The sequence below is a fragment of the Ascaphus truei genome, chromosome 1 (genome assembly GCF_040206685.1).
Source record: "Ascaphus truei isolate aAscTru1 chromosome 1, aAscTru1.hap1, whole genome shotgun sequence".
Lineage (NCBI taxonomy): Eukaryota > Metazoa > Chordata > Amphibia > Anura > Ascaphidae > Ascaphus > Ascaphus truei.
In genome coordinates this window covers 118,201,542-118,217,226 of record NC_134483.1, presented here as the reverse complement: position 1 = coordinate 118,217,226, position 15,685 = coordinate 118,201,542, and the positions used below count along the sequence as shown (strand labels likewise).

Genomic DNA, 15,685 nt, shown 5'->3' with positions numbered 1-15,685 from the left:
TCATTAGGCTTAACGTCTGGTTAAATTAGTACTACATCATGTTCGATTAAAATAACCTGGCGCTATGTATATCTTGCCTAAAGGTGAAAGATAAAGAGAAAGTGAAATCCCTGCGTTAGCCGGAACAGCGTTAAATTCCTATGCAATGCTAGGGGGAATGTTTCTTTTGCAAATGACTAGCACCAACGGCTGGCAAAATGGAACCCTACACTACAAAGGAGTAAAACTGGGTTATTCCCATTAGTGGATAAGTTACTATAAACACTATATACACAATTTAGCCTATCGCTCAGCTTAATTATGGAGTGAGTAATTTGTGAAGTAAAACCCCATGGTGCATAGGGAAGTGAGTATACATATATACAAGGTCCGGATATTACAAAGTAACACCCGGGAAAGAATCCCTGGTAAAGCACTCGAGGGGGACAGATATGTAGGAAAATATATAATCCCGAACAGATTTCCCATTCATATGCACAAAATAAAAAATAATAAAGTTTTAATCAAATAATGATAAATTCAGGGCATACAATAAATATAGTTAAACCACTGGGGGTAGGTATGGCAATACAAACATTAGCTGGCTCCTCCCAAGCCAAACAATAAAGTATTATACACCGAAGTGGTTAATGTCCTTGTAGATAATCATTAGGAACATAGGATATACCTATTCTAAATTCAAATGTATGCCCCGTTTGATACGGGTATAAAATTAGATCATATCACATGCTAAACACAAAATACATTGTTGTTACATTTGTTGTATACTGTACTGTGGTTTCAATTCTATGGTTACCTACTGGGTCTCTGCAAAACCTTCAAACTTGTAGATATATCATCTGCAGTACAGTAGATATACCCTCTGCAGTAGATATACCCTCTGCAGTACAGTAGATATACCCTCTGCAGTACAGTAGATATACCCTCTGCAGTACAGTAGATATACCCTCTGCAGTACAGTAGATATACCCTCTGCAGTACAGTAGATATACCCTCTGCAGTACAGTAGATATACCCTCTGCAGGATGATTCACAACAGTGAACACAATTGTGTTTAGCATGTGATATGCATCTCATTTTATACCCGTATTAAACGGGGCATACATTTTAATTTAGAATAGGCATATCCTATGTTCCTAATGATTATCTACAAGGACATTAACCCCTTTGGTGTATAATACTTAATTGTTTGGCTTAGGAGGAGCCAGATAATGTGTGTATTGCCATACCTACCCCCAGTGTTGTAATATCTGGAACTTGTATATAAGTTACTATAAACGCAACGTTAATTTAGGTTAACTTTGCGCTAAATAGCCTAACAGAGCATGGTGCATCTGGGCCATAGTATCTAATGCTTTCTGGTTTCCAATGATTAACAGGTGTATGATATATTGGGCAGAGTTCCAGACTGCTCAATACTTACAAAAGTGGTCGGATTTCTTGACTTTGTTTAAACACGTCTTTAAAGAGATGGCAGCATTTAGACCACTGAATAATGGACTGCCTTGTCTGATAAAGAGAGAACATACTGTACTCAAGTGCATTCATTCTCATACGGGTTCCCCAACCTGTGTTGAAACAGCAAATATTCCTATTCTGGGAGTGGACAAGCAAATGAATACACCAAGTGTGTCACTTTTAGCTTGCAGAGAAACGCAAAATATTTAAGGTCTGCGTGCAGCGAAGCCATATTGTGTGTCTGCCATGTACCAAATATCTCCCAATTTCCGCTTGGAATTTTTAATTCCTCGAGTGTTTTAGCACATACATTTTTTTGCAGGGATAGCAATTACCAGGTCGTAAATTAATCAAAAGTTTCACTCTCGGAAAACCTAACTGAACAAAATAAAATCTGCTGACTAAAGCCGTGCGTTTAGAGCCCGCGACGGGCGACGCCGCCCAAAAACAAATACATTTCCGCCGCCGAGTGCGCTTATAGTAAGCGCGACGGTGGCAATGCGATGGAGCGATGTCGCGTCGCGGACTTTGGAAGCCAGGAATATTTGATTTTTCAAGGGCTGTCGCCTCACGTGACAGCCCCTGAACAAATCAAATGCCCGGAAGCCCGCAACGCCTCCGCAAAGCAAAATATAACTTTCGCTAGTGACGACGTCACGTCCACTATACGCGCGGCCTAAGCAATAATAGAATTGGGCACATTTATGCAACAGTAATTCTACTGTATAAATGCTTCAGTGTTGGAAATTAAAATGTTAGACATTTTTGGTACAGTTGTACAAAGCCTATTTTTGATTAGTCTTTGGTTATTACATGAGACAGGAATCCGTGCATCTTAATTAATCAGTCAATATTGACTCAAGAAAATCCGTAAAAGCAATCAATTTTCAACACACAGCTTCTTTGCTAGGATCATCTTAGACTTTATAGCAATTCCAAAGGTTATTTTGGCGTTAACATTTTATTTGCAATTTAAATACACCCAATGGCTGCTTCTTGTATTCATAATTATTTTTCCTTAGGTACCATCAAATGTATTTATTCATTACACAGCAACTCTATTATTTCCGCAGAGTAATGTCACTCATGTTACACACTTGCCTAAAAACATAAGTAAAGAAAGCAGAGATTACTGAAGCACTAGATCAGTGCTTCCTCAACCTCTTTTTGTGGAATACAGTACACAAGGTTCTAGGATTGCTCAATGCTTCAACGCATTTGTGTATATTTGGTAGCTTTTGACGTGGTCCAGTAGCCCAGATCTGAAAAGCATGTCTAACAATATAAAATACACTCAACTTTTGCTAGCAAGTCACACATGGTTGCAACGGTGTGGGAGGAGATACAGCACAGATCGTAATCTTATTGTTACCAGCATAACCAAACCTAATTGCCAACTCTAATTTAACAGTGTAACAATGACACAGGCCAGAGCTTCCTCTAACATATCAAAGTTGCTAACAAACAAGCAAATGGGAATTCAAAAGCACGACTGGGTGACCATTACATGGTGTGATCTTACGTTATATATATGTACCTGCCAGTTAAAGTATGTGCAGGCAAAAGGGAAATGGACCGGGCGCTCCCAAAAATCATAGCTCCTGACGAAGCATCTGCGAAACGCGTAGTTAGCGTTAGCATTGTTGGAGGACCTGGGGATTGAAGGACTGGCAAATCGGAGCCGATTTCAGAGGCAGACCGCACTTCCGCCCTCACTTGTGACGCAATTCCGGAAGTGACGAATGTGGAACTTAGACCGTGAGATCGTGAGACGCGAGTGAAGTGCCAAGAAGCTGTATACCGACGGGGTCCTACCTTATCCAGTGGTTCTCTCCAATGCCTGTTATTTTCTTTGGAAATGTGAGTTTAACAGCTCTTTTACTCTGTATTTAATACATTTTGGTCAAATAGTATACACTATTGTGGCTTTTTTCTTTTCCATGCCAATACCATTAACCCATTGAGGGATATCCTGAGAATTACTACATACATCCATCACAAGGGCTCCAGTCAGAGAGAGAAGGATCTCTGACATGCTTATTTAAACTAGAAGTTTTGTGAGTGCAACTATCTCAGGCTATATGATTGACTATTTATAGTATCTACACAATGCACTATATGTGTTTTTATCTTTTTATCCACATATATCACTGAGCTATTTTGCGCTCCTCCTCTCCAAAAAGGAAGGTACATATATGCCTGTGTTATGAGGTATACATCTTGTAAAAATAATTACTCATACAGTACAGTATATCTCATGGGGGACATGACTATTCAAATAATTGTGCTTAACTGCTGAGATTAATTGATCTGGAATGATCTTGAAATGACACAATATACTTTCCTTTTCTACTCTATAACAACTGTAACCCTCCTTGCCCGGCTCATGAGGAGTTTACGTGGAGTGTCTATTGTACGTGGCAGTGCTCAGTCTTTGTTACCTTGTCAGGGTGCGGGATTCGTGCAGGCTAGGCATAGAAGATGCTATGAAGGGCGTCAGGAACTTTATTCAACAAACAGCTTTATTTACTGCAGTGGATAAGTACTGACAACATGTACAGTCTTTGCTCTCGCCACTATTTGTACCGCTTCTTTTCTCTTCTCTAGTGACCCCAATCTTGGCCCATTAGGGAGGTTCTGAGGCTTCATTCCACCTGTGTTACCCAACTGGTCCATTTCCCTTATAGTGTCTGTGGCACCCTGTCTCTTGGGGGGGCACCTTCTTGGCCTAGTCCCAAGTCCTAGAGGCTGTACTCAGTATTCTACTCTCGGGTACTGAATGCCACCTTGTGGTCTTCTGGGTGAGCTAGCGAACGACCCTCGAATTGGGCTGATACTGCTATGCCTCAAAGTCACAGTTTGGGGAGCCCCGTCTATGCATAGGCTTCCTCCATATACATTAGGAGAGTAGGGAACAGCCATCTCTATGGGCACTATCTGGGAAGGGCACTGTCCCTAACTCCAAAACAAGAAAATGGAATTCTTGCCCTTTACACTAACCTATACGCACAGTGAGGTTACTCCGCAGTGAAGAACTCCAGGGATCCGAGAGATAGATAGGATACACACAAACACAAACACACACACACACACACACAAACACACATAAACACACACCAAGAAAGATTCCCTGGAAGAGCACTTCTTCGGGGAGTGGCGAGGGTGTATGAAAAAGTAGACCTTTAAATGGCAAACAGAGCCCAGAATTTCTGCCAAAATAGTCGGAAACCGGTGTTCGTACAATCAGCTGTAGGCAGAGCTTATTATACCACAGGTGAGTATTTTCTTCCCCATTGATTGGATAAGCAACTAATCGGGTACTAGTGGGCGGAGTTACGTAGCGACAGTGTCCCGGAGCAATCAGCTGTAAGCAGAGCTTAAAATACCAGTGGTATAATAAGCTCTGCCTACAGCTGGTTGTACAATCACCGGTTTCGGCACGAATTCAGGGCTCCGTTTGCCATTTAAAGGTCTACTTTTTCATACACCGTCACCACTCACCGAAGAAGTCAATCGACGAAACGCGCAGAGTGGGAGATGGCGGGGGACCCCCCTTCTGTATCTATTGGACCTGACAAGTCTGCATATGCTAACTCTCTAGCGGTGAAGTATCATGGACTAACTATGCTTTTTCTGCTTACTGCCTCAGGACACTAGCATGTTGATGCTTATATCATGAGAATGACTGTGCTTTCATCAGATGGACTTTAATTTGTGAATTCAGTTTACTCACTGCAGCATTGTTTCACTTGTGGACATCTCTGTTATTGTGCCTCATTGTCTATGCTAGACTGTATTTCTTCAATAATTCAGGTGCATCTTTTGTGTCTTTACACATAATCATGTGTTTGTTTACATGTCATTCTTTGCAACATTATAGCTGCGTGTAGTAATTATTTAGCTACAACCTACTTTCCAACAGGCTTGTGTGTCCTACAGTATACTGTAGGTAGTTTTTGCCATCTCTTGGTCATTACTATTGCCCTCTGTGCATCACTTTATACTACCGTCCCATGTGGTTACTAGCAGTAGTATTACATATTTAGCCTTGCAGTACATGCATGTCCATTGTAATTCATGGGTAGGAGTCCCCCTCCATGTTACCATTTCTTTATACAGTTTTATGGTACATCAATACAATGTGTTTATATTTGACTTGATTTACCCGTGTGCTCTTACAGGGAATCTTTCTTGTTGTTTTCATTCACTTTATCCCTGAGCACTGCTAGAACTCATTTATGTAAGAGTTATTTCTAGCTTTTGGGTACTAACTAATTATTCAGGGGCTTGGATGTGGTATTTATTACCCTCTAAGGTCCTAGTAATCCCAAGTGGGGAGGGGGGGAGACACGGGTTACACAACATTTGTGGGGGGAAAAACCACGTTGCCTTGTTACATGAGCAGACCATTGCCTTCTAACTAATTGAAATGGCGATTTGCTAAATTTTATAAATAAAATAAATAAAATCTCAGCTGATTTCTGTCACTCCTGCTTTCCAATTACATGTATAGTCCCTGGCTCCTACTATCCCAGGCGTTTCACTTCCAGATGTCATACACTGTTTGTCTCAGACAGTTTCAGCGTCGCTCGTGTTTGCGCTACTATGAAAAGAAACACAATTATATCACTCTGCTCAAAGCAGCATGGCAGGTTTGAGAGGTTTTTTTTAAGAACTTGTAGCTTTATCAGTTGAATTCCAATAAGTACAATACAGATGTAGCAGCTGTTACTGTATATGGCGCGCTCCAGCAGGTGCAATGGGCCCACAGCCCCACCCCCATGTGCAGCCATTTACAAAACAATGGTGCGTGATTGTCCCGCTCTAAAGCACTAGCAGAAGAACGAGTGTCTGTATATTCTTTATAATGTTCTGTGAAATGTATGGGGTTGCCCCAATAAATTCTTATTGCCCACCTCTTGAACGTCAGTCCCTTAACTTCTCCTCTGTGTGGTGTGGACACCTATGTCCTATTCAATATGCTGTGAAGCCGTCTCTCCATGTCCGGGGAGCCGCTGAGCCCTATTCAAGTGAATGGGGATCAGTGGAACTCTTACAGAGTGGTTTCCCAGCATATTGAATAGGCGTCAGAGAGCATCTCTCTCTTATTGAGTGAAGAAGTGTAAGGAGGCGTTGCATGTTTCATGTGATGGGTAATCCATAGATCAATTACTTGACACTAACTTTTAAGATTCCGGTCTTCACAATTAAATACCCATCTTCATAAACACACACACACACACACACACACACGTTCAGATATAGTGTAAAAAATAAACACACAGTAAGCCCTATAAAAAAAAAGTAGATTCCCTTTTCCCAGTGTACAGTATATAAGCGCCACTTATCTCAATGTTGCAAAATAGGTCAGCTCTCCCAGCGCTGGATCCCAGTGCATTTCAGGCTCATTCATTACTAAAGGCTTTTGTTTACCAGGAACATTATTACACAAAGAAGCTTTGTGGCTCCGATAATGCAGAACGTAAGGCTGCCAAAAATCAGGAATAACAGTAAAAAAAACATACAAAAGGAATATAGACTATTTTTTCCCCCTTAAGTGTGTGAGTTCTTACCACTTTGGCGTGATGTGCGTTCATTGGATCAGCGTACTGAAGCAAAGCCTGAAACTGGTTGTTCTTTGTGAAAGTGATGATCTTCAATACTGTTCCAAACTTGGAGAAGATCTGCAATGTGGAACACACGTGAGGAGTCAATGTGAGAAATAGTCTATCGTAGATACCCTGGGGACATCTCACTGAGAGCTGGAGTTACTAGGATTTCAGGGCTATGTATCAAGGCCGTACTGGAACAGAAAACGCGCATTTGATGCATTGCTTCATTTATTTTGAAGCATAGTTGCGTCAAAGGTAACAAAATGTTTCTTACTGTACATCTGGTGCTTATTATTAAGAGGCCAGAAAGTTATGTCACCTTCAACTTGGCAGAGTTTTTGATGCAGGTTGAAGGGAGAGCTGCACAATTTGATACCTCTCATTAGCGTGTGTCACAATGCTTCCATAACCGCTTCTTTTAACACTCTCTGTATCGCAAGCTGACTGATATGGGGCAGAGTGCATTATACACTGACGCATAGAGGCTCAAGATGAAAATGATCCCATCTGCATCTACTCTGTTCCAAAAATGCCTTGATAAATTGCCAACATTATCGTAACTATAACAGTGACATGGTCTTTATTTTAACGTTCTACCTGTGTATCAGCAGTCCAGAAATGACAAATATCCAAGTTTTGATGTACAATACGGCATTTTTAAATTATATTCTAGATTATTGTACCCGACATTACATTCTAGAGATATTTTTTTTTATAGAAGTTGGCACCTTTAATTCTCCTGATAGGTGAATAACACTATGTAAGCAGTAACACAAGGAAAACACTATGGAATTAAATAAAAACACCTGTTTTCATGTCCGTTCCTGACATTCTCCAGGCAACCTGTACCTGCACAACTCATGTCGGTCCATTAGAAAAGTAACCCAACCAAAACCACAATTCATATTATTCTTCAACTTTTTGCTAAAGTAAGAGAGTTTTTATTTTGTGTGTGGGCTATAAGCACATAAAATCTGATGCGTTTTTTTAGGGAACAAGTTTCATTAATAATATCCAGGCTGTAAGTGGTATAACCACTGCAAGAGAACTGCACCAGAGTTATCAAAAGGAAAAGAAACAATTCCTTTCAACGGGATTCCTTTGCTTTGACAAGTTTTACAGCAGGAAGACGAACAATCGACTCTACCATATAACTATATTGTAGCTACAAGTACAGATGTCTGCATCCTCTTCAGTTTTCCTGTATTGCTCTAAAAAAACAAAAAAAAACCCACAAAAATCAAACAAAAAAACAAACCAGACGGCACAGGGACTGGTGCACGTCTTCCATTATACCTGATGCAGTACTTCCAAAGTGACCGGGTAAAAGAGGTTTTCCACAATGATTCTGAGAACTGGACTCTGTCCTGAGAGTACTAAGCCTTCACCAGCCGGCCCGCCCGAGAGAGCCAGACCTCCTGAGTGGACGGTGCTCACTGCTTGCAAGGCAGCCTGTGCTCTCTGCAATAAAGTAAAAATCACTGTATTATGAACAAGCACTGCTCATACGGTCTCTAAACAGACGTGCAAGCACCTATAATCAGATCACACACACACACACATGCACAGGCTTATTATCTTGCCACTCGACTAATTGGACGCTACAGTGATTTATTACCCAACTAGCCACCTACAGTAGCACAAGGCTGCTACAATTGCTGCAAACAATTTAATGAGTTACTGGTTTTCTGGTTACCAAGCAGCAGTCTGCTACATTCAACACCAACATCGAAGTACACAAACTAGTTCGTAATATAGGCAATTAGTGGATCTCTGTCATAACTACCCTGGCTCTACTTGGGCACTACAAGAACGCATAATCTAGCCACAGGTCATACATAGAGGCTAATTACCTTGCCACCCCACTACTTGGACGCTGCATTGATCTATTGGCCAATTAGACACAAACATCAGGCTGCTACATTTGCTGCAACCACTTGACTATATAGATTGGCTTGCAATGCTACTAAGTATCAATTGCGGCATTTAGTACCACATCTGAACACAGAGGAATCCCACTTAACCGCCCAGGCGCTCCTCACAGGCAGCGACTTCTTGCGCCGATTACCAATATCAGTAATTATCGGCAAGCAACCACGAACTGGGGTGCGACAACTGCCGCAAACAATAGTTCAAGTTGCCATCTGCTATACAAAAGCATTACGGTTTGATTTGCTTGTTGTTGCTCACCAGCATTTTTAGTGTTCACTATATAATTACCCCCTTGTTTTATTGTGTAATATACTAATAACATTGTTTAGTTTAACTTTACAACTATCTAACCATCCACAACTGTTTGGGGCATTTATTGCTTGATAATTGATCACACGTATACTACCTATCTAAGCATCATCGTACACTGTACCACTTTGGGCTTTCCTACTGCTACTTAGCAGATTGTCATAACATAGGTGTGCCGAGTGCATTTAATTTGGGGACTCCGCGGTGCCTCACCCTCCCTCTGGAGGCTCTGACACATTCGCTCTGTTTATTCTCCCCTAGTGCACCCACCCTAGAATTTACTATGTAGGACTGTGGATTAACCCCTTTGTTGCTGTTTGATTCTAGCAGTTTACAAAAATTCAGTGCTGCCTCCAAAATGTGTTATCAGATAACTTGGACTGTTTTTACTTTGACAACGCTCTTAGGCCGAGCTCACACTGCCTGCTACGGCCCCGCGCTTGCGTGCTCCTGCAGCCCAGCGATCTGTGCGCTAGCTGCAGGAGTTGGGTCGTGGCGATTGGGGGCGTGACGAAGGCGTCATGGAGCTGGTTCGCTCTTATTGGCGGAACCAGCTCACGTGACGCGACTGCAGCTCGAAATTTTAATTTGGGTTGTGGCGGCAAAATGTTGCAGCGTCAACGCTGTACTTTGCCGCCACAAGCAGTTTCTAGTGTGAAAACTCTCATCCACTAGCATCACAGAGTGACGAACGTGCGCACGCGTCACAGGCAGTGTGAGCGGGGCCTTATGCAGCTATTGAAGCAGACGAATGAAAGCAGCTCTACTGATTTATTTATTTTTAAAAAACACATTGATGCAAAATTCTTTAGATTATATTTTAGCAAGATTTAAGATGCAAGAATAGACGGGAAGAGAAGTGGTCTAAGCGCTATCTTATTTTCTTTATTCACCAATGTTCAATTCCACTTTATTTGTAGATATGTAGTGGCCCTCTGTCCCCATTAGTACCATCACACGTCAACCGCTGGCTTTTGTTCACCAGTTTGAATTAAAACCCTGGGAGTGCGGACATTAGCTCCATTTAAATGAAATAATTCACATCTCGCAAAAAAAAACCAACAACAACGCAAATGGAGAGGAAACGGCAGCCATTTAATCCTTTGAGCGCACCACATGGACACTGAACGTCAAGAGGGATGGTGCTCTATGGCAGCGGTGCACAAACTGGGGGGCGCAAGACTGACTGCGGGGGGCGTGAGGTTTACAGAGGCCCTTCGCGCTTCCCGAAGGCACTTAAGTTAAGTGCCGGGGGAGCTGCGAAGGCCTCTGTAAACTGCACTTACCTTGGCTCCGATGGCTTCTTAGATGTTCTGCCATGGCAACGTGACGTCATGCCGCCAGCGCAGAGGTAAGCGGGGGGCGCGGAGAGAGGGGAACCGCCAGCAGGGGGGCGCAGAGAAAAAAAGTTTGCGCCCCCCCTGCTCTAGGGGTTCTGTGACATACGGGGTAGGCCATGTTATAAACACTCGTTTACTAGGCAGAGATGGAGTTCACGGTGGGGGACCTGACCGCGACCTTGTGGTCGCTATACTATGCCATCACGTGGTCACGGCTCGGAAGACCGGTGGCACCAACCCGAAAACCACCAGCAGATAGATTTGGGGTGCAAGAACATCAAAAGAAAATCACATTATGAGGTTGTGCAAAGGTTTCTCCCCCCTCACCCCCCGACCCTGTTAAAATAATGTTACAGGTTAAACATGTGCGTGTACTATAATATTTTAATATAAATATGTTGCGAGGATGCATTGCAGGCCTCTATGGTTAGAAGACACCTTTCAATGGGGCTCCATGCACAACACTTGGAATCCTTTTTTTTTTAATTAGGTGTACAGTGCTACGATCAACTTTCTGTTTTCGAAAACATTGTAACACCATGTTAAACCCGAGACGTACATTTGTATTGTATTTTTCTAGAATTCGTTGCATGTCCTATTTTATTTGGCGCACACACACGCACACACGCACGCACGCACGCACGCACGCGCACACACGCACACACGCACGCACACACGCACGCACACACGCACGCACGCACGCACACACGCACGCACACACACACGCACACACACACTGAGGGGGAGGCTAATTTTTGCCTGATCTGTTTTCTTGGCATTTGAAAGATTGGAAAGGAAGCGACGTGACACGTTTTCCGTGCACCAGTTTGCGGTCCAGGTGTTCTTCACGCCCAGACTTGCACCTTGTGTTTCTGTGCCATTTGCTGCACTAGTGGGAATGTTAGGTCTCTCCGAACGTCTTCACATGAAGAGGCCACAGGAGCGTGAACGGAAACATAAAATGCACCCAGCATTCATTTCATAAGCATTCAAACAAGCCTTCCATGTGTGTGCTCGCGATTTAAAGCGGCAATCACAGCTGGTCATTTTTCACGTTCATTTTTTCAAATTGGGTTGAAGCAAGGGGTCTCCCAGGAGCCGGACCCCATTCATTTCAGCTCTGAGGCTCCCCTGCTGTGGTAGATACAGACCTACATAGAGGGTGCCGGTAGCCACTCCTGCTGGCCAGCAGGGTTCTCATAATGGTGGAGTTTCAAAGCTCCCGCGCCCTGCGGGCCAATAAGAAGCCATGACATCATCCGGTGTGGCTTCCTATTGGCCCCGGTTACGCAGCAGCTTTAAGATTGCAGAGATACTTGCAGGTCTACAGAGGTAAGTATCTCTGGGAGCAGGGTGTCCAGGGAGCTGAAATTAGTGGGGTTCGGACCCCCCGCTTCAAACCTACGGAGAGAAAAAAAAACTGCTTTTTTAAATCATAATTACTAATGAAACGGTTCCCTTCCTGCTCTCAACGTGTCCAACATTTTGAGGGAGGAAGGAAAAAAATCTGTTTTTACAGACTGTCCTCACCTGTATGTAACTGTTCAGGTTTATGTAATATACAGATCTCTGTACCCCATTGTACCGCGCAGCAGAATAAATGATATGTAGTATGTAGTGTAGTATAAGGTGTAGTATCATATACGGTGTGTTGTGGGTCTAGAAATGAATATCATGTATGTATGTATGTATGCATGCATGACTATTTAAATAGCGCCCACATTGTACTTAGTGGTTTACAAAGACAATACAGTACAGGGAATTATAATACAATAAGCACAAAAGTCAGACAATAGGAAAGGAAATCCATGCCCCGGAGAGCTTACAATCTAAATGGTGTGTTGGGAGGCTTACAGAGACAGCAGGTGAGGGAATAAGTGCTGGAGATGACAGTGCCTGGCAGGAGTTTCATTTAAGAGGTTAGTTTTCAGGCTTTGTCTTGAAGGTGGGGAGAGGAGGTGCTTGGTGTATACCGAGTGTGACGGAGTTCCACAGGTAAGGTGCAGAGAGGGAAAAGGGTTTAAAGGCGAGAGGAAACCGTTACGGGTAGACTTCAGGAGACGAGCAGGGGCATAACGAGACATCAATACTGATATGTAGGAAGCCTACTTGCCCCCTCCCAAACCTTAATGCAGCGGTGCGCAAACTGTAGGGCGAGACCCCCAGGGGGGGCGCGAGACTGCCGACGGGGGGGCGCGGGGTTTACAGAGGCCCCGCGCGCTTCCCAAAAGGCACTTAAATTAAGTGCCGGGGGAGCTGCAGCGCCTCTGTAAACCTAACTTACCGTGGCTCCGGCGGCTTCCTCCCCGCGTCGCCATGGCAACGCGGCGTCATTACGCGGAGCGCGGGTAAGTTGGGGTTGGGGGTGCGGGAGTGAGGGGACAGCCGGCAGGGGGGCGCAGGGAAAAAAGTTTGCGCCCCCCTGCCTTAATGGATTCAGTTGTCAGGCTGGGCCATATCTTGTCATACCCGAGTCACACCTCATCCTACAACGAGCAGCCACCTCAACTTCTTGTTTCAACATTGTCCCTCGTTCCCTCTAGATTATAAGATCTCAGGAGCAGGGCCCTCATTACCGCTTTGTGCATGTTTGTCCTCACCTGTATGTACGTGTTCATGTAATATACAGAACTCTGTACCCGACTCTGTACCGCGCTGCGGAATATGTTGGCGCTTTACAAATAAAACAATCACTTTCAGCTGCATTTTAGTCCTGAACGGCAAGATCCTCCAGCTGTGAAGGGGTAAATCTCCGAGCATTGTATGAGCAAAGCCCTGTAACATGATGCTTCCTGTATTCTTCTGGAAGAAGTTGGTTATTAAATACTGAAGCAGAAGGGCCATTAGCAATTATTATTATCCCCCAAGGCATCTCAGAGCTACATCTCCCTTTGTCACTAGAGCCTTCCATAAGCTGTACAGCACGAGGTCATCATATTCCATTTTTCATTTCATTTCCTTTCGGACTAAAATATCCAGTTCTTCCTCTTGGCCGCTTGTCAAAAAACATGTTAAAAAACATAGCAGCCCGGTGCCGAAATTGTTTTTCACCCTTTAACTGCACAATGTTACATAGCCAGCCAAACAACAACCTTTGTAAAATGCCTAACTACCCAATTGACCTCCATGGCAAATGTAACCATGCTAAAAGCAAAAGATCTGCTCATGTTTTGTTTGGACGTGAATGAGGAATGTTATCTTATTCTTGGCCCTTTGAATGAGGTAAGTGTTTGTCAATCAAGTGTTTTCTTTACATTGAACCCACCCTAAGAACCGACAGACACAAGAGGAGGAACAGAGAAGGGAGCTTGAACACATATCAGAAAATGAAACCCTGAGTCTCAGCTCACCATGTTTACACACTAACTTTAATTAAGGATTTAAAAAAATTAAAATAAAAAAAAAATTACTTACGGGTGCCATATTTTGGTTAAAAAATAAATAAAAATACCACAGTATAATGCTTCTGTAATGTGTATGAGACCCTTGCTAGCACAACTCAGGAAAAGAAACGATTAAGTTATTTCAAAGCCCCATTGACAGCGCTAGGACTAACACTAGGTGAAAATTATTAAGTGATAAATAAAATTGATATTAGTGTATAAGGAATATCAGGCACTGGTCAAAGGGAAATGAGCCATTGGCATCCAGCTCTAAAAAGATATGCCTATCCTAAAAAATTAAGAAAAGAAAAAAGCGCAATCCTATATAGCTGTTAAAATTCAGGGAAATTTAATAAAGGCAAAAAAGCTTGGTTGCTGGACAAACATTTATGCTTTATCTGTATTTGTATATCTAACAATGGGTCAATACAAATGGATTGAATAAATGGATGAAAAATAAATGTCCAAAAGCTGTGTCCAAAAAAATGTCCAATAGATCTATTTCACTTGTGAATAATGATGCATTCAATTGCACGATACTGATTGTAAATAGAGCAATTAATGGGGAGTGGAGTGACTCTGATATCAATATCGTGCAATTGAATGCATCATTATTCACAAGTGCTACTCCCTCACAATAGATCTATTGGACATTTTTTTGGACATTTATTTTTCCTCCATTTATTCAATCCATTTGTATTGACCCATTGTTATTTATTTTTTATCTGTATTTGTGTATCTGTTTGTCCAGCAACCAAGCTTGTTTGCCTTTATTAAATTTCCCTTAATTTTAACAGCTATATAGGATTTCGCTTTTATATATATATATATATATATATATATATATATATATATATATATATATAAAATAGCCATGTTAGTCCAGTTGTGGAATAAATGAGAACTTCAGTATTAAGCGATTCCTTTTTTATTTTGTCATAGGACAAGCTTTCGAGAGTTCTCCTCTCATATACATACACACACTTAAAAAACAAAATGTATATAGAGAGTGTGTTTGAAGTGCAGTAACTATTAATTTTATTGCGCACAAACAGACACTAGAACGGAGGGCAGCCAAAGCAGTGGATTCACATGGCAAATCCCGATAGGCGCCAAGTGGAGGTGGAGTGGAATTGGAGGTGGAGTGTCGATAGCCGGAGGAGCCACAACTGAAGGGCAACGCGGCGCGCAATGACCACATCCGGTTCACGGAGTGAGAGAGGAGGTTCCAAATCCGGTGTGTGGAGTAGAGAGGCATCTAACTACAAAAGAAGCTCCGTTGGATCCGTGCTGCAGTGCTGGGGTTTGAGATTATTAAACGCTTATGTTTGTGAGTGCGCATCGTGAGTGCGCTTCGTGAGTGCGCATTTTATATTGTTCCAGTCCTATAGAAATTGCTGAAACTTTAATACACTAGGAGTGCGCCTGTTTTCTTTTTGCTTTCCCCCAGATTTCCTTGAGGGATTGGTGATCCCTATATTTCAGGCTGCAAAGACTCCTGGGGACTGTGTACTGGGACTGTTTTTTACACCTTTTTTTGTTTATTATTCTACAATTGTTTTTATTTAGTGATCTTATCTTAGTGTATTTAAATAGTCTGCACTCATTCCATTGTCAGGTTGGTCAACACTAGTTTAGATTATTATTTCTG

The 15,685-nt window shown here is 42.5% G+C and overlaps 1 protein-coding gene across 9 annotated transcripts in view; it reads right to left on the bottom strand.

Annotated features, from left to right (window-relative positions):
* PTBP3 (polypyrimidine tract binding protein 3) overlaps window positions 1-15,685 on the bottom strand; it is a 201,191-nt gene that overhangs the window by 49,295 nt on the left and 136,211 nt on the right. For all 9 annotated transcript variants that reach the window (XM_075593938.1, XM_075593930.1, XM_075593921.1 and 6 more), the window contains 2 exons: window positions 8,367-8,531; window positions 7,032-7,142 (listed from right to left, as the gene is read on the bottom strand). In XM_075593938.1, coding sequence (XP_075450053.1) covers window positions 7,032-7,142; window positions 8,367-8,531 — 276 coding nt within the window. The remainder of the gene's footprint in view (window positions 1-7,031; window positions 7,143-8,366; window positions 8,532-15,685) is intronic.